This window comes from Amia ocellicauda, chromosome 4 (genome assembly GCF_036373705.1).
Source record: "Amia ocellicauda isolate fAmiCal2 chromosome 4, fAmiCal2.hap1, whole genome shotgun sequence".
NCBI classification, from domain to species: domain Eukaryota; kingdom Metazoa; phylum Chordata; class Actinopteri; order Amiiformes; family Amiidae; genus Amia; species Amia ocellicauda.
The window spans coordinates 46,410,086-46,429,635 of NC_089853.1; the positions used below are offsets into that span (position 1 = coordinate 46,410,086).

General features: G+C 42.4%; 1 protein-coding gene across 8 annotated transcripts in view; it reads left to right on the forward strand.

Annotated features, from left to right (window-relative positions):
• The window catches only part of LOC136748656 (band 4.1-like protein 1), a 75,537-nt gene that overhangs the window by 42,487 nt on the left and 13,500 nt on the right, over window positions 1-19,550 (forward strand). For 4 of the 8 annotated variants that reach the window (XM_066702594.1, XM_066702597.1, XM_066702600.1 and 1 more), the window contains exons 5-15: window positions 659-701; window positions 905-980; window positions 1,476-1,694; window positions 5,091-5,178; window positions 5,330-5,482; window positions 6,876-6,973; window positions 7,823-7,998; window positions 8,603-8,742; window positions 12,694-12,732; window positions 13,824-13,859; window positions 14,604-14,753. In XM_066702594.1, the coding sequence (XP_066558691.1) occupies window positions 659-701; window positions 905-980; window positions 1,476-1,694; window positions 5,091-5,178; window positions 5,330-5,482; window positions 6,876-6,973; window positions 7,823-7,998; window positions 8,603-8,742; window positions 12,694-12,732; window positions 13,824-13,859; window positions 14,604-14,753 (1,218 nt within the window). The remainder of the gene's footprint in view (window positions 1-658; window positions 702-904; window positions 981-1,475; window positions 1,695-5,090; window positions 5,179-5,329; window positions 5,483-6,875; window positions 6,974-7,822; window positions 7,999-8,602; window positions 8,743-12,693; window positions 12,733-13,823; window positions 13,860-14,603; window positions 14,754-19,550) is intronic. The other 4 variants (XM_066702595.1, XM_066702596.1, XM_066702598.1 and 1 more) reach the window with 4 other exon arrangements.

The following is a 19,550-nucleotide window of genomic DNA, read 5'->3' on the forward strand; positions in this document are numbered from 1 at the left end:
GGGAGTGATTTATCTAAAACTGTCAGTGGTATTCGGGGCTGGCTTTCGAATTAGCAAACTGCAGCAAGCTTGTCGCAGAAATAGAAAGGTTGACAATTACTCCCCCTCCCTCCCCCCCTGTTTAAACTCCTCTAATTGAAGTGGGCAGTTATTTAACCCAACTGTACTGTAGTGCAAAAGTGCCGTAAGACTGCGAGGCCTATGGTCATGGAAATCCATTGGTTAATCATTCAAAGCCTGGAGTTTTTTTTTTAATTCATGCTTTACTTTGCGGGCTGTTGTTCAACATTCACGGTCAGAAATGGATCAGAGAAACTACTGGGATGAGAGGAGGTTTCTATGGGATGTCTCTCTTTGCCTGAGTTGTACAGCTCTGATAAAAGATCCTTTGTGCTGGATGATACCATGATGCAGATTGAGCCTGCTGTGAAGGGTTTGATGGTACAATCTGGGGTAATTTAACACCATGATTGGACGACAGATGCTTGAATGTGTGCTCCCTACCCCATGATGAAGATCTCTGTAGGACAGGCGAATTCCTTCAGTCTGTCAATTAAAACATATGGTTGAAGGCTTTCATTTGAAAACACCACAGCAATTCTGGTGTTGAGTCTGATGAAACACATATTGACTTTTGTACATTTCTCCTGTCTTGCAGAACTGGTTGGATCCTTCCAAAGAGATCAAGAAACAAATGCGCAGTGAGTGTCTTTCTTAATGGCTTATTACAATATGGCTCTAACTACAGGATGGATTCTCATAGATGGCCAATAAGCATCTTACAACTATCTGTATACATCCTGTACACATTATTTGGTTTAATTGCATACTGGCCTGTGTTGTTGTGGATCTTCTCCAGCTCGTACACACTGTCTCACTGTCTCGCACCTCTCTGTGTCTCCAGCTGGTCCTTGGCACTTTGCGTTTGCTGTGAAGTTTTACCCTCCAGACCCCTCCCAGCTCACAGAAGACATTACCAGGTATGCTCTCCTACACCAGCCACACTGTTCTCCATTCCCATCATGTCATTTCAGTCTTCTCTGTCAGTTGCCCACACGCTCGGCTTTCCATCTGCCTCCTCAAATTCTGCTCCTCTTTTCTACTGCCCACTCTCTCCCCCCTAGACTGCGTTTCTCTGGCTGGTCAAAATCCTTCTTGCTCAAAAGCAAAGCCAAAGCTTGGTAAAGTTGTGCCCAGTAGCTATGTTTTTGTGGTTTATAAGAAATTTCGCCTGGGATTTTGGCTGTCCTTGTTCAGGGACTGTCTGAAGTTACAGCTAATTATTCTAATGTGTAATATATTCACACATTTGTTTCCTATTTATTTAAATTGAATGCCATGTTTTAATTCCACAGTTCTATATCTGTGTTTTGATTCAGTCATCGCATGGTGGCTCAGGATGTGTACTGTAGCTTCAGAGTGTAAACCCCTAGCTCCTCTCTCTCCCTTTCTCTCTCCCTCTACCTCTGTGTCAGGTATTATCTGTGCCTGCAGTTGAGGGACGACATCCTGTCTGGCCGGCTGCCCTGCTCCTTCGTCACCCACGCTCTGCTGGGCTCTTACGCAGTGCAGGCCGAGCTGGGGGACTACGACCCCGAGGAGCATGGGTCGGACTATGTCAGTGACTTCCGCTTCGCTCCCAACCAGACCCGGGAGCTGGAGGAGAGGGTGATGGAGCTGCACCACAACTACAGGTCTCTCTATCAGCACGTTTCTATTGCAACAGGGTCGGACGTTGATTCATCTAGGCTCTGGGGATGTTTGCCTTTTAAATACGTTACAGTAACATTACATTACAGTAACCTGAGTTTATTTCATTAGAAATGAGGGTTGGTACTGTTTTCCAAAAAGCAAGTCCATTGTAGGTAGAAAAAGGTTACTTAATTGAACACTGTAATAATTGGGCTTGGAGTGTTTTTATTCACCTATAAATACAGCCATCTTCTAAACTCCAAACTTATTTTTGTTACTATCAAAAAAACTCTTTTTGAAATTCTTCGCATATCCAAAAAGCAAGCAATTAGTATATATAAGTGAAAGGTGACATGTGGCTGGTTTGAAATTTTTAGAATTTTATAATTTTTATATATTTGAATCATTAAGGTGACATTATATGAATTAATACATATGAATCACATTTACAAAGGAAACTCTGGTGTGCTATAAACACAGTGTTGGAGTACTGCTGAGAGTATTTGAGGGGAACAGGTTTAGCATTTAATCATGTAATCAAGATCTGAGAGGGAATGAATTGCAAAACGAAAACTTTTCAGTACTTAAGATTCAAAACAATCATTACTGCAGTAACAATTTCCAAACTTCATTTTTTTTCTTCTCCCACACATTTCTTGACCTCTGAGACTAAAACACACGCGGGCGGAAAAAGCAGTAAAGTGCATTAATATTTAATTTAACTCGGAGTGAGAACCGGAAAATAAAAATAAAGACGTGTCAGCCGTTGCACCCTTTGAAGAATCACAGTTTTATTTTTGGGGGGGGGGCGGGTGTTTTCAAACTCAGTGTGTGTGCGTCTTTCCAACTGACGTAAACAGAGACAATTGCTTAGCCTAGTTTGGCTAAGATGAAAAGCAGAGCTGTGGGAGGTAGGCAATTGGGCATTAAATATTGAGCTGCAGAATGTGTAAAAGACAAAACTAAACAAACAACCGAAAGAATATAGCGTGGGAATTTCAGACATCAGAGATTGAGATCTTATTAAGAATTATTTAATTTATTTTCATGTTTGGCTGCTCATACAGCCTAAACCTTTCACACAGGCCCAGCCTGACGCATGCAACATACAGTCAGATTTGCTGCACATCTCTTCTCTACTCGCCCCCAGCCCCTCGCAGCTGCTGTAGAGGACCAGTCACACAGCACTTTTACACACTTGGGTCGGAGCTTCAGAGAGCCGCATTGCACCCACTGACAGGAGCCTGCAATCCACACACACCCCTGTGGCCTCTTTAGATGTTTGTTCTCAGTCAGTGCCAGGAAACCACGTTTTTATGTCTTCAGCGATTTTATGGTGCGGTGGAGGTGACCGCTCAGTCACAGACATTTAACTGTCCTATTTAATGGCCTCAGCGCTTAAGAGATATCAGATCATGTTACAGTGGTGCTACCCTGATACTCCAACCCTCGCCCACCTACAGTGAGGGAAAAAAGTATTTGATCCCCTGCTGATTTTGTACGTTTGCCCACTGACAAAGAAATGATCAGTCTATAATTTTAATGGTAGGTGTATTTTAACAGTGAGAGACAGAATAACAACAAAAAAATCCAGAAAAACACATTTCAAAAAAGTTATAAATTGATTTGCATGTTAATGAGGGAAATAAGTATTTGATCCCCTATCAATCAGCAAGATTTCTGTCTCCCAGGTGTCTTTTATACAGGTAACACTCTTTTATACAGGTAGCACTCTTAAAGGGAGTGCTCCTAATCTCAGCTCGTTACCTGTATAAAAGACACCTGTCCACTGAAGCAATCAATCAATCAGATTCCAAACTCTCCACCATGGCCAAGACCAAAGAGCTGTCCAAGGATGTCAGGGACAAGATTGTAGACCTACACAAGGCTGGAATGGGCTACAAGACCATCGCCAAGCAGCTTGGTGAGAAGGTGACAACAGTTGGTGCGATTATTGGCAAATGGAAGAAATAAAAAATAACTGTCAGTCTCCCTCAGTCTGGGGCTCCATGCAAGATCTCACCTCGTGGAGTTTCAATGATCATGAGAACAGTGAGGAATCAGCCCAGAACTACACGGGAGGATCTTGTTAATGATCTCAAGACAGCTGGGACCATAGTCACCAAGAAAACAATTGGTAACACACTACGCCGTGAAGGACTGAAATCCTTCAGCGCCCGCAAGGTCCCCCTGCTCAAGAAAGCACATGTACAGGCCCGTCTGAAGTTTGCCAATGAACATCTGAATGATTCAGAGGAGAACTGGGTGAAAGTGTTGTGGTCAGATGAGACCAAAATCGAGCTCTTTGGCATCAACTCAACTCGCCGTGTTTGGAGGAGGAGGAATGACCCCAAGAATACCATCCCCACCGTCAAACATGGAGGTGGAAACATTATGCTTTGGGAGTGTTTTTCTGCTAAGGGGACAGGACAACTGCACCGTATCAAAGGGATGATGGACGGGGCCATGTACCGTCAAATCTTGGGTGAGAACCTCCTTCCCTCAGCCAGGGCATTGAAAATGGGTCGTGGATGGGTATTCCAGCATGACAATGACCCAAAACACACAGCCAAGGCAACAAAGGAGTGACTCAAGAAGAAGCACATTAAGGTCCTGGAGTGGCCTAGCCAGTCTCCAGACCTTAATCCCATAGAAAATCTGTGGAGGGAGCTGAAGGTTCAAGTTGACAAACGTCAGCCTCGAAACCTTAATGACTTGGAGAGGATCTACAAAGAGGAGTGAGACAAAATCCCTCCTGAGATGTGTGCAAACCTGGTGGCCAACTACAAGAAATGTCTGACCTCGTTGATTGCCAACAAGGGTTTTGCCACCAAGTACAAAGTCGAAGGGGTCAAATACTTATTTCCCTCATTAACATGCAAATCAATTTATAACTTTTTTGAAATGTGTTTTTCTGGATTTGTTTTGTTATTCTGTCTCTCACTGTTAAAATACACCTACCATTAAAATTATAGACTGATCATTTCTTTGTCAGTGGGCAAACGTACAAAATCAGCAGGGGATCAAATACTTTTTTCCCTCACTGTACGTCGTTGAGATTGAGGCCTCCTTGTCTATGAGGTTTTGCGGGACCAGTTGACCTAGGCCTCCCTTCCTTTATTTGCATTGTATTGGATTCCAAATCTCTGTTCTCGCCAGTCCTAAAAAAATGATGTGTTTTGGAACCACAAGAGATTCAAACTGTGATTAAAACCCTGCCATACAATGGAATGGAAAGCTTGCCCACCCAATGTGGCTCCTCTCTGGTGTGAAGTCCATGGCAACTGGATCAAGCTATGGCTGTGACTTGCTTTGCATAAGCAGTAGATAACAATATAATTTTGTGGAGAGAACCCACCAGCAGTTCTAATGTTGCTTTTTGCTTTTCCTTGCCTCAGGGGAATGACGCCTGCTGAGGCTGAAATCAACTTCCTTGAGAATGCCAAGAAGCTGTCCATGTATGGGGTAGACCTGCACCACGCCAAGGTAACTGCCTGTGTGCCGTCAGCCCCTCTCTCTTCTCCCCTCTCCCCCCCCACCACAAACACACATGCACACGCACGCACGCACACACACACACACACACATAAGCATATTCCCTCCTCACCCCCCATCTCTCCTCCCTCTCCTGCCACAGGACTCTGAAGGAATAGACATCATGCTGGGTGTGTGTGCCAATGGCCTCCTTATCTATCGAGACCGCCTGCGGATCAATCGCTTCGCCTGGCCCAAGATCCTCAAGATCTCCTACAAGAGGAGCAACTTCTACATCAAAATAAGGCCAGGAGAAGTAAGTGACCACAGTCACCCATGTTTCATGTTACATGAAGGCCACACTCTACAGCAAGGCAACAATGATCTTTCCAATGTACTATTGGTTTTAACCCACTTGAGTGGAGCTGTCTACTCATCTTAAAAAGACTGGTCCTAGCCAAGGTTACTAATCTGTTCTAGTATTCTGGGAGCTCAGTAGACTTGTCAATCTATAACAAAATGATCCACTAAAGCTTCAAAATGGATAGTTTCAAAACAGGACTTTGATGATGGAGCTGGGTCTGCTTACACAACAGCCTTCTCAACACACATTTCTCCTAAGATACACAGATTCGATTTTCTTTATTACATAAATCTGAATCTCAGTCTGTGTGGTGGTGAACTGATCCCAGCATCATTCTGACCTAGCAAGATACCTTCTCTTGCTTTCCAACAACACAAACCTGAATGCTAGTCATTTTCTGTACCCCTGACACATCCAGTCTGTCTAGCTTTCCCCTGCTCACTTGTCTGAAGTGAAGGAAAAGTTGTGCCTGCTCCAAAATTCCCTTCAGTAGCCGATCCCTGCAGTTCGCTGTGCTCTAATGAGATGGCCTCATTCCTTCAGCTCAATCAAGTGACAGAAATGCAGAAAAGTCAGCACTACAGTGGAGAGAAGAGAATGGAGAGAAGAGAAATGTGTTAATAGAACTGGAACAGTTGGCATTTTTTTTAAATCTACAAGTATATAAATATAAAATAATAAATTTTCTGCATATGTTCTATTCTAAATTGCATTTTTAACCATCTTAGTTTGGATACTACCTCCAAGAACTGGTCAAGAGTTATTTGTGGAGTACAGTAAAGCAACAACACTGGAGGAAGTTGTATTGTCTTGTTTGATCCATTTTAGATCAGTAAGGGATTGTCTGAGTTAAAAACATTTACATTTTTTTGCATTTGTGAGTTTCATTTTGCTCAATTTTTATGGGGTTTGAAATTAAACCCATTCCTTTTCCAGTTTATCTCTTTTTATTGGTAGCACTCCATTGCTCGTCTCCGCAGGCGCGCTCAGGATGCATATTTCATGTCTTTGTTCTGGGGCACAGAGCGTGCTTCATAAGGCCTGCATAAATAACAGATACTTTCATATCTCCGGCAAGGTGACAAATTCCACAAATTATGCTTTCAAACTCGTTGATTTAAAAGCCACCTTGAGGTAGTGCTCCAGACAAAGTTTAAGTAGTGCTGCTGCAAATCAGTTCATAATCAAACCTATCATCCATACATTGCTTTACAATTTTGTTACTGTTAGATGTTATTTTAATGCTGGCTGGTAATACATTATGTGATGCCTATGTGCGTGTTAAACTGTATCCAGTAGAGTGATCTAAAAATGCATATCTGTGTTCTGTTCCCCCCCTGCCCAGTACGAGCAGTTTGAGAGCACCATTGGGTTCAAGCTGCCAAACCACCGAGCTGCCAAGCGCCTGTGGAAAGTCTGCATCGAACACCACACCTTCTTCAGGTAATCCCTTCACTTTCAGCCCGATCTTTGAGTCGCACACTCTACCCTGCGCTGCCCGTAGACTCTGAGGTGTAAATAATGTGCACAAAACCTTGCCACAACTCACATGATTGTAGTGCCTCATGCTATCTGTGCCAGGGCGTTCTCTGAGAGTGCTGGGCGGGGTTTCTCTTCTTGTTTTCCCTATAGTGGGAGAGTGAGAGACAAATGCAGCCAAGAGGTGAGGGGAAGATAAGCAGAGAGAACAAAATGGGCTATAGGAGGAGGTGAGGGATTAGAGATTGGAGATTCAGGAGAGTGAAACTAAAGTTTAAATAAGTATTTTGGTTAAGGGGTTAACAGCTCTCTTCTCTATGCGAGCTTCGAATATGTCCCTCAATGTCACTGAGCAGCCTGGGCCGCTGCTGTATGTTGCAGGCAGCCACATTCTCTGCAGTCAGACTAAAGGTATTTGTTTAAAACTGATCTCCTTCAGCTGCTGCTTAACTTCTAGTTTAAAGAATGCTTGACGTTTACCTTAATGGAAAGTTACCATCTGCTTCTGATGGCTGGCCAACTCCAAGGTTGGGAGCAACTGAAATACTATTCAGTCAATCTGAGAGAGCAGAGCTTTCTGGTGTGCCCTGTGTGTAACTGCATTTTATAGCTGCATTTCAGTTCCGGTTCCAGATGGTTCTGCTTCTAGCATTTTTTCGCAATTGGTTTAATTTGCAGTGCTAAAAATTACCTTACTGCACACAATGTCGAATGGGTTCATACATAATTCTGGACCAAACCTGAGGTGACTACAGTAGTAGAATACAGGTGTTCTTCGGGTTTCTGTTCATGATTTTCTTTGTTGACTTCCAGGCTGGTCTCCCCAGAGCCTCCTCCCAAAGGCTTCCTGGTGATGGGCTCTAAGTTCCGGTACAGCGGTCGGACACAGGCCCAGACCCGGCAGGCCAGCGCCCTGATCGACCGCCCGGCCCCACACTTTGAACGCTCAGCCAGCAAGAGGTACCTGCTGTCACGCAGCCTGGATGGAGGTGGGTACAGTTTAGGACTCCGCCCTTGCCTTGCCTTGCCCCTGCCCCTGCATCACACTGTGGGACTCGGCCTCCTTTGGTTTAAAGTCTCTCTCAACAGGGTTTAGTTTAAAACCACATAGAAGCAAAGTGAATTACAGTACATAATCATGCTAATTTGAACATACAATTGAATGCGTTCATGCGCTGGAGGCATTGCTTTTACTGAAATAGAAATCAATATTGGGTAAAGGTTGAATGGATTTATTGGTCCTTAAAGTGGTTTCCTAGAGACCTCCTCTCATGATCTGCTTTGAGTGAACTTTCTGCACTGCTTTGGGAAAAGTATCTCATTCAAATCAACAACAGGGAAGCCCATCAATCCAGTATAATTGGATCGTTCGGTGTTAACATTGTCATTGACACAATATACTTTGTTCCACAGTAGTGTTTTCCTTTCAGACTTATCCAACCTCCCCTTATAACAATGCCCTCTTCTCGAGCCCCTCCCACCCCCTGGTTCTGTCCTGCCCTCTCCTGGCCACTCCAGCCCTGCCCTTTACTGCCCTCTCCCAGCATACCCTGGCCTATTCCCTTGCTTCCCTCTTACATCTCTGACCTGCAGAATTCTCCCGCTCAGCCTCCGCCCTTGACGAGAACCATGATGGCGTGTCCCAGCGCAGTGCCAGCGAGCGCCAGCGCCGGCGGTCCAACGACGAGGACCAAGATAGCGTTACCACACCGACCAAGATCAAGGAGCTCAAGGTAACGCCCCCCAACCCCCTCCAGCTGACATGGGAGCACACCATTCTGGGAGTAACAATAACACAAGTGATAAAGTATTTTTCAAGTTGTTTTTTTATTTTGTATTTTTAAAAACACTCAAATCAAGGTGCTTAAGAACGGTGCCACATTGGGGTGAGTTACATAGGCCATGGTGTGTCAGTGTTTGCATTGTGGTCTTGGGTTCATGAGGTACAACCTCTCTTCGTATCTTACATTTGTTGTTTTAAGAGGTGGAAATTAGAGTGACTTCTTATACGTTTCCGGCAGCGCACTGTCCGTCTGATCACCAGAGGGTTGTGTGCTTTGAGGTGGTCTTTACCACTTCTGCCGTCTCCTGTTGCCCAAGTTACCAGTCTCACCGAGATAGACTTGAGATCTAAGGGAACAATTGCTCTCCAGCCCTTTCTTTGACTAGGTATAACTCTCCCTGACATTGTCCTGGTCACTCCGTGCGTTAACTTAAACATCTTTGTTTCTTTCTCTCAATCGCTCTGATGTCAGAAGGAAGAGCCGTCCACTGCCTGTGTCAAACAGGAGGTATTTCCTGTCTTTAACCACCCTCTTGTCCCTGATGGCTCTCTGTGGGCTAGTCTGTCCCTTAGTTTCATTGTGCTTCTGTGTGTGGAAATAAGAGATTCCCCATTTCCCTTCCTGTGTTATATTATCACTGTCCCAAAAGTGAACGCACAAGCCACTAGTCCTTGCACCCTCACCGTGTGTCCAGCCTTGTCCCCCAGACTTGTTTCAGTTGCACTAAAACATTCTCTTGTTTTATTTTTGGACCGTGTGTTTGACAGAAGACCGAGGAGTCACCTATTGAAGAGAAACAGGAGGTATTCAAAGTCTGTCTCATGCTTGCCATAAAACAAAAAAAGCCCTCACTTGACCTTTCTGAGACTGAATGTATAGTTGCTGTTTTTTTTTATCTGAGCTGCATTTTCATGGCAATTGAGATCCCACAATTGTGAAATTTAACTTCACAATTATATATTTGGATGCTTAATACAGCATCCAAATATATAAACTGCAATTAAAAAATAATCAGTTTCCCAGGATATATTGCTCCCCTGCATAATCAAGAAATGCTATTGTTTTAGTTAAAATGTATATTTTACATATAATGCTTAACCCATGATGAGAGAGAGAATGCTAAATCCACAGCAAGCACGTTTGCACTGACTTTACAGTAACTTTTAGGCTGTACAGAGTATCTTTCACACTCTATAAACACTGAGTAAGGTTGGGAGAATCTGCAGTAATAAGTTTAACAATAGTATTGACAGATTGTTGAGGCAATCGGCGGGCTCAGTAATGAGGGAAATTAGATAATGTGAATGCACTGAATGAAGGGGGGAAGATTGTTTTAGCTCTCTGAGGGTTTGTGTTCATTGCATTTGTGGATTTTTTTTTCTTTTCCATTCCTTCTGTGCTTTGAAGAGTTACTAAATTATTCACCAGCTACCATTGCCTTTTGTTAAAAGGGTTTGTTGGAATGTGAAATGGTGCAAAAAGTTGAAAAGAAAAAGGTTTATTATTCTTTAAATACACTCCTGTCTTGTGTTTCAAAAGCTGGCTGTTAAAGAGGATGGGGAACCACAAACTGCAGATTCCAATTTGGAGGTACACCCTCTCAAACTGTCCCCCCACCTCCTCCCCTCCACCACCATTCCAAGTTGTGACAGAGCCCTGTTTCTGGCCAAATGTGTCCCTGGGTCTCTTACCTTAAAGTCTTCCCCTGTGTTAGAATCTGTATCTGTTGCATAAACAAGCATGTATGTTCAGAGCAGGGTTTCCAGCAAAAAACTATTCTGAAAAGACTACCAAGAGATGAAATTAGAAGCAGAAGGTTAGGACTACTTTGCCTTCCCTGTAGCCACCTTTTACAAGGCTTTTTAATTGCACCTGAATTAAGAAGGAAGCCCAAATTATAGCTTTTAATTGTGGACACCCAGTCATCAAGTCATTGTGAATGTCAAAATGCATGTGCTGTCCTCAGGTTTGTGGATAAAATTTGGGGAATAGTAATATACCATTTTGCCTATGCAGTAATAACTATGGAGCCTATTTCTGCATATTATTGGGGATCTTTTCCTGGGCAAGGCTGTTATGAAAACTAATCTCCGGTTTGTTCAAGTAGCTCTGATTAAGTGAAATTTGCCCATGCACAGCACTTATTAAGGGAGATTTGCACACGAGTATATGGTAATTATGCTTTAATGATGTCAGTTGTGATGACATCCGCCCTGCGATTTGTTTTCTCAAATCCCGTTTGATAAGCAAAAAAACAGGCCTGTCAGTCAGGATTACTTCTGGAATAGGGGGTTGGGACACGTTTTGAGGTGTCCTTTACTCACGTTTCTCTTACCACGCACTTCATGACACACAACTCAAAATGCATGTTAGCAACCTGCATAATTGGTAGGTATTTCAGAGTAATTGCCTTTATAAGAACTGTTAACCAGCAGGGGTATCTTTTGATACTAGCTTTATCATTCTAATGGAGACCCAGGAGAGAGAGAACAGAGGACAGTGCTTAACATATTTTTTAACACATCTGTATTTTTAGTTTAGAGGCATAGTGTAATATCTCTGTGAAGCTTTGCGTGCCGGACATATATTTTCTTGGTTTGTCAGCAGTCGGTACATTTACATGGCATTAAATATTAATCTTATTGTATTATTTCTCCTCTGTGTAGTTGCCAGTTAGAATACAATGATTATATGACAAGTAGTTTCATAATCGGAGAAGTTTTTTTCTATAACTGTATGGAAAATGGTATTCCTGCCCGAGTCCTATACCTGTGTATGGCCACACCACACTGCGTCAGCACAGAGAGGAATTGACTTCCACCCATGTGTTTCTCATCTTTGTTGCTGAGATACAGATAGCTGGGCAGTAGTGGAGAGGTGCCATTTTGTTACTAATTTGAATTGACATGTTCTTATGGGGGATGGCTGTGCTGAAATTTAAAGGTATATGACCACAGATTTGGTACAAGACATTTGTCAGTATTCGACTCAGCCACTTCAGCTATATTTTCTTACAGTGCAACCCAAGCAGCAAAAAATACACATATACGTATGTGGAGTACACTATATTACAGCAGAAATCTTGTCTTTAAATAACTTCCAATAATTGTTTGACTGAAGACCAGCAGTAATATATGACAATCGCCTATAATGATAAGGAAGATTAAAAGTGATAATGAGAATACTAATACTTCTTTACTGCCTTTAAAGATATGAAAAATAAATGACTGCACTTTCCTTAATGTTCTGAATGTTCTTGTGTGCTGCTCCTTCGTATTGCCTCACTATTATTGCTGACACCCGTGTACGCAAGAATACACGGGCAGGTGGCTCTGGGGTTGTTCCAACGCAATTCAGATGGGTTAATCCATGTCTTCATGTTCTGGAATACCCTCTTCATGCACATTAAATAGGATGTTCTTTACATGTCATTGGATCATGTCAGTTGCATTTAATTAATGTGGTTTGTCAGATCTACTTTTTGTGGGGTATCGATTTCTGAGGATGCCCACCCTGTCCCCTCCTCTCTCATGTGTCCTTCCCATACTGTGTAATTATGAATTCCATGGAGACAAATGAAAATGCTAGTTTCACTAATCATCTGGGATTTGTGCATCAGTTGCACAGCCTCTTCTTCCCAGTGGATAGGAGACCACTCTCCACTTTCCCCTGGATCAGAGTGGTGGTGGTCTTTCAGCCTTCTTGGACTGAAAGGAGGTGGCCTTTTAAGTTGTGAAAGCACCCTTTAGACCACTTGTTGTTTACTGACGGCGACAAAAGACTATTTTCCCCATTTCCTGCTCTCTCCTGCTCTACTCTGAGTGTGCTCTATAGCAGCTGCCTTTATGTCCTCTGCTCCTTTCACTTAACCTCCTTTTCTCTTTGACCCCCTGCTACCAGAAGGAGGATATGGAATCACCAGCTGAGAATAAGCAGGAGGTACCTTGTCAATGGTGACCAGTGTTTGTCCGTCCTGCTGTCTTCTGAGTACATGCCTGTTTGTCTATCTCAGTACCATCTCTAGGCATGTCTCCAAGTAAACCTTGCATTCATCATTGTGAAAAACCATTCCAATACAGGGTAAAACAAGACCACTGCAAATGGCCTCATATGTGTTTATAAAGACATTTGGCATTAACTATTATGTGAATTCTTCTCCAATTTAGTGCTTTTGTGTGCGTCTATGAGTGAACAGCATGTCTTTATTTCCCTCATCTTAGAATAACAATGGAAAAGGTCCGATCCATATATTTCAAAGAGTTATCCATTCTTTTACTCCTACTGATTTCTGTTACTGAGTTTTTCCTCTCTCTGCTCTTCTGTGCAAAACATTTGTGGTACCACATACTGCGTGTTGTTCTTCTGCCAGGACTGCTATTTTAAAACGTTCATAAAATTGAGATGACAAATTAGGTTTAACCTCTCAGAACCCAGAATGTAATTTAAAAGTTTAGAACATGAAGAGTTTTAGATTTTTATTGATGTATTTTTTTAAGAGAGATCAGGTAATAGTAACATGGAGTTTAATACATTTCCATAGGTTTCTAAACCAGCATATATGTTTTGATACATTTAAATTGATCATAGTAACTCGATTGTGCTTCACAGAATTAATTTACAGTAATAATGATTGTTTCGTACCTTTTACCTCTTGGAACCTCTGCCTGTAGAAAGCTATTTAATAAAACTTTAAAAGCACTTTCATTATATTACTTTGAGGTCATCGCCTGTATCGCCTCCAAAAGTATCTCTATATTGAATGGATTTTTTATTGGGTGTCAGCCTGCATATCAGTTTGTATGTGTGTTTGAGACCCAGCCTATCAGCCTTTCTCTCCTGGTTGGTGTGCCTTCTTATTGATTTGTTTGCCTAAGCTATGTGGTTCGGTCTGTGGATGTGCCTAACTGCCTATCTGTGTTTTTGTCTGCATTTCTGTCTGCCTGCCTTCCTGACTCACCCCTGCTGCGCTCTCCCTCTCTGTCTCTGCACCCAACCCCCCCACCCTCACCCCCACCCTCACCCCCACCCAGTCGGACCAGGAGTCAACCCCACGACACAAACAGGAGGTACCTACTTTTCTCCTCTGTGCACGTTACACTGAACCATCACTCTGCTGTTCAGAGACTAGCAAAAACGTGTCCGTCTTCTTTCATGGGCGTAGCGCCAAAAGTTCTTCATTACAGAAGCGAGTGTGTAAAGTTCTGAAAGGGCTGTCTGGTTTGACCATCTTGTGCTTGTCTGTAATGAGGTGAACTTTCCCCATCCATTAAAATACCACTTGGTAGTGTTGATGCAAGTTCAAGACCCCCCTCCCTCCTCACCTCCTCACAAATCTTTTTAATGACTGGAGTTGTGAACTTGCAAAAACTCAACTCCAGAAATGCAGTCATTACCTAGCTGTTTATTTCATCCACCAACAGCTTTTGATTTCCACGGTAATGTTCCATCCGGGGGTGGAAATGAAAATCTCGTAGGTTGGTGAAAGAAAGAAACAAATCAATATTAGATGGGTATTCATTTACCTTCTTTAGTGGCTGTGCTTGACAATTATAATTCTACCAATTCGGATATATATATTTTTTTCTACCTGAACTCATTGGCAAATCAAATCAGGGAACTGAAAATACTCAGCTGTTCAGACAGCATACCGTTTTTAGATGGTCAGGAGACCAATGAAGCAAAATTCTTTTAATTTACAAATATATGTTGTAATCAACGTCAATGTCTGGTTTCGGTCTCTTTTTTTTGAGAAATGGTGAAGACTAGCCTTGACATATATGCCTTTCTTCTCTCTCTCTCTCTCTTGGCAGTTCCTGGACAAGTCAGAAGACATTCTCCTGAAGCACCAGGCCAGCATTAACGAGCTGAAGAGGGCCTTAAAGGAGCCCAACAGTAAGCTGGTCCACAGAGAGAAACGTCTGTCAGGCACATCACCAGGAGGCACGCCCGAAAAGAAGGCTGTGAGTTTGGGCAGAGGGTTTGAGAGGGTGCCACCCTGGCATGCTTAGAAGCAGGTCTTGTATTTGCATAGAACACGGAAGAGAAGAGAATTTGGTGTTGTTATTGTGTGTGCTACTGACATTTTCTTTCCTTTTTCTCCCCTTTTCGGTCACATATTTACCAAGAGGTACCAAGAGTATAGAATGGTTTCTAATTAAGTAGTTCAAGTTCACACGTGGAGTTCTGATGTTGCGTTCTTTGAGGCTCCACACCTTGTGCTATGTAATGTGATGGATGGAAGACGGACATGAATTATATTTTCCTCTGTTTTGGGAAAGGCACTTTACTTCACTAGCTGTGTTCTACAAATTCAATTGCAGCCTTTTGGAGCTGGTCAAGATTTGTATAATTATTTGAGCTTAGATCGGTCAGATTCTCTCCCTTTCTCACTTCTCACCTTCAAAATGGTTTGGCCATTAAAATCAAGTTGCCCATTTTATGGTGGACGTAAGGGCAGAGGCTGTTACAGGTAAGACAAAACAAAATTATAATCGCTGACAGTGGGGAAAGCAGGATTTTGGTAAATAAAACTACGGTAATGAAGGCCAGAGAGATCTGTAAAAAAATATATATATATCTCCAGGAGTCTGATCTATTGTACTATTAGCAATGCTGACAACATGTAGGTAGGCATCAGCTGGAAGAGTAATAGGTTTCACTGGATTTGTTTTTGGCCTTGATTAGTTAGCAGCAAAAACAACTGCTAATTTGCTGGTATCCATCTGTACAGAAAAGCAGAGCTGCTGAAAGAACCCAGACCTGATCAAGCTGTTCAGATAATGAGGTTGCTTTGTCCAGATAGCTCCGTCAATAAAGTGTAGTTTTTATTTATTTTGTGACCGACTCCAGACTCTCACTCAGCTGATGTCTGAAGACGATAAAAGGTGTGTGCTATGGATATTGCTTCAAAGAAGTCTGTCTGACTCAGAATCCAATCTCTTTTTGTTCTTGAAGCAAAGCAAGGAGATTGGATCTCCCTAATCGAATTCTGATGAGGCAAGGCTGAGAATTATGCCTGTGTGTCTTTAAAGCATCTTTATCTCCTCTCCATTAGCATAGGAAAAAAGTTAGCTGACATTCTGACAAAAAAGTGAATATGTTGCATTAGGGATAATAAAGACTACATATTTATCTATGTAATGAAAATTGTATGGTATTCATGAAGCATAATAATGTATTTTCATATATTTTTTGTCATACTGTGTAGATCTTTATGCAGCGGCCAAAAATCCTTTTATTTCGAGTCTCTGAGGTTGTTGTATGACAAGTGGCTGGTTTCACAGAGCTTCATCAGCACTATTGTAAGACGACTACCTCTAAGAGACTAGTGCTAATTTGGGGTCTGTGAAACCAGCCCAATCTGTTTTCTTCTGTAGCTCAGTTTTGCCATTAATCTTTTATTCCTAGAATGGTGAATGTATTTTGTTTCCCAGTTCAGAAAACATGGACCCAGATTCACACAGTTGTGTTAAATCCAAAGATGCTTATTTATTGTGTTTTTCTGTTGGGTGTTCCCCCCAATGATTAGCCTAACACTGTGTGATTATTATGTAATTTGATCTATTGTAGTGTGTAGTAGCCATGCCTGCATATGAGATCATACATAATATTCTTGGTTTTAGTGCAATTATCATGTGTCCATAGTTACAGAAAGATTGGAAGCTCTTCACTTTGAACATGGCTGCAGAATTTAGACCTGCAAATGCTAATATGAGAATATCTCATTCATACTTGTCCGGAAATACATAGTCTGAATTGTCTAACAAAGGAGTTATCAAAGCCCATTGGAAAGTTGGGACAGACTTCAGTATAGAATACTGGTAGGACCCCTAAAGCCAGAGGGGCAAACTCCCGTTATTGTGTAGCTTTCTTATTATGAACAGTGTCAGGATGCGGTAATAGAACGTATTGGTGGCGAATAGCGGACAGGGAGTTCATGTATAACTCCTGCTCTCTGCTCTCTGTTCTCTCTTTTGCTCTGCCCCTGTGGGATTGCTAAACAACCAATCAGGTGTCAAGAGGAGAAGGGGGGGAGGAGTCTGTGATCAGCTCTGCTCTGGAAGGCTTCATCCAGAAGACTGTGGTGTCATCTCCAGAGGTTCTCTTCTACCTTCCTCCTCCTTGTAGTAGTATATGTAGAATCAGCAATCGTACATCAGCGAGATAGGGAACTCCATAGCTAAGTGTTTTGAGGCGTTCTCAGTCGTATCCCGAGGGGTTTCACTAGTAGGTATCAAACCTGGTCTCCAGCCAACTCCTCTGTGGGTCAGTTGACCAGTGAGTCAGATAAACAGATGCATTACATGAGAGAGCGCAAATTTGAATCTCAAGTTGGACAGATTAGTCTTGGGTGAAAGGTTATCTCTGTGCAACTATTCCATCCACCTTTGAGAACTGAAGGTCTTGAAAGTGATTGTAATAAATACTGAGAAACACTATTGGAAATGATCAAATATTTTGTGTTCAGAGATTATTAAGATGACTAAGCCTTGCTAGAGATACGTTTCACTTTGCACAGGCCAGTATAATAAGTTCTACATGCATGCTGAACCATGTGGTAAGAAATTCAGGGATCTCATAAAACTCAGTAACTCCTTTTGTTACATCCATTTGTTTATTGTCCTTTTAAGAAGTTCAAATGCTTTAGACTCAGTTTCCTCACTGGCAAAATTGTAGACCTAAGGAACATAGTTATAGAATTAAAGCTACTATCCATTTGTTGCTTTTTCCCACAGATTTTTAGTCTAGAATGTAATTATGATTGCATTTTATAAAGATAAAGTCTCAAACACTATTTCAAGCAGAGTTGCTTATCAAAATGTAGATTTTTCATATTTATAAATAATTTAACATTTGTTATTATTATTATCTACTAGTGAATGGCCTACCAGAACACATTTGTCAAAAACAAAAGAGATTTGAAAACATAAGTCATTGTATTTAGTGTTTTGTTTCAGAAATATAGCCAATATTGTTCTGTAGAGTAACAAGCACATTTAGGTGGTACTCCACGAGCGATGCTAACTGTGTTTAATCTATATCAACATATAGGGTTCAGAGGAGTGGGTATTAATTGAAAAACAAGATACTAGCCAGGAGGACTTGGCTGTTGAGTTGAAAGATGAGAAGGACAAGACTTCCTCACCACCCCAAGAGGCAGGTGCTGACTACCTAGTTGAAAGACAGAAAGAAATGAGAAAAGAAAGAGATGGTAATGACATGCTGCAAGACCAGGGGGGGAAAGGAGTGGAGTCTTGGGGAGAGAAGAAATGGACAGATGGTGTTCCCTTAGTGGAAGAGTTGGGAGATTTGGGGCAAACCAAACCAGAGAGTCCTGAAGCGAAACGAGAGACAGAGGTGCTTCAGCCCCCATCTGCGGCTAATGACTCGGAACCCATGGAAGATAAACGGCAAGATAATAACACACCTCAGGCCAAAAACAAAAACAAAGTGGATAATGAATTCCAAGCTCTCCTCGCTGACATCAGAAGAGAGCAGCAGGGGTGTAGAATCCGTAGAGAAAAGAGACCTCAGAGCCTCAACTTGGGCAGGCCCTCAGAGTTTGTGTATGAGAGAGAAGCCGCACTGACTGACACCGAAGAACAGTATGAGGACTCTGACAGTGACAAAAGCCCACCAGCAAAGACAATGAAAGAAGAAAAAGACGATGACAAACTTGAAGTCAGAGGATCTGGCGCACAGGAGAGGGTGGCTGCGTATGCAGAATCGTACTTGCAAATGGATGAAGTAGAGGGACCAGGAGAAGGTAAGACCAGCTCTCCTCATGACTCAGCAGATGTGGGATCAGATGTGGAAACTCAGCCTGTGGGTTCTGATGAGCATCCCATCCATCAGGTAGAAGAAAACGACAGTCAACTAGCGCTGTCTCAGGATGAGCAGAAGCCAAGGACAGGACCTGGTGAGAAAGAAACACAGAAGAAAGTGAAGACTTATTCTACTTCTGCAGACTTGGAAGATGAAGAATCTGCTGCGACTCAGGTGAGTGAAACCGTTAAAGCAACAAAACCAGCATGGGAGCAGGAAATTAAGGCTCCTCTTCCACCTGAAATGCATATCTCCAAAGACAATGAGAAACCTGATTTGCTGAAGAGCCAGACAAAGATTGAAGTTGTGGAAAATGATGAGGTGATGTCTGTAAGTTGTTCTAGGGAAGAGGAAGCCCCACTGGTTGCCACTGTGGGGCAAAAAGTGGAATCCAAACCAGCAGATGCATCAGCTGATGAAAACGTAATCCAGGACCAGAAGCAACAGTCACTTGAACCAACTGAAAACAAGGAGATTAATTCGCTTGAAAAGGCAGGGGAAACATCAAACATTCCTGGAGAAGAGAGAAGTGGACATGTGCTTCTCATGGTGGGAAAAAAAGCAAGAGAGAATACCTCAGAAGAAGTGGAGATTCAGTTTTCAGAAACTGATAGAAGAAAATCCACAAGCCCAGAGCAATCAGAAAAAGAGATTCCCGATAGAGGCACACTGCAGATCACTGGAGAGAGTACAGAGGACAATGAAGGTGTCCCATCAGATGAGGCAGAAATATCTAATGATAAGGAAACTGAAGAGGACATTTCAGAAAAGGCAGCAATAGTGGCTTTAGATATGAAACAAGGAGAATCATCAGGAGACCAAGACGAAACCAAGGAGGTTAGAGACAACCAACAAATGAAGAAGGTTGCAAGTGAAGATACAGGAACTGAAAATAACCAGGAGGTTTCTGTGGGTAAGGCTCCAGCAGATGA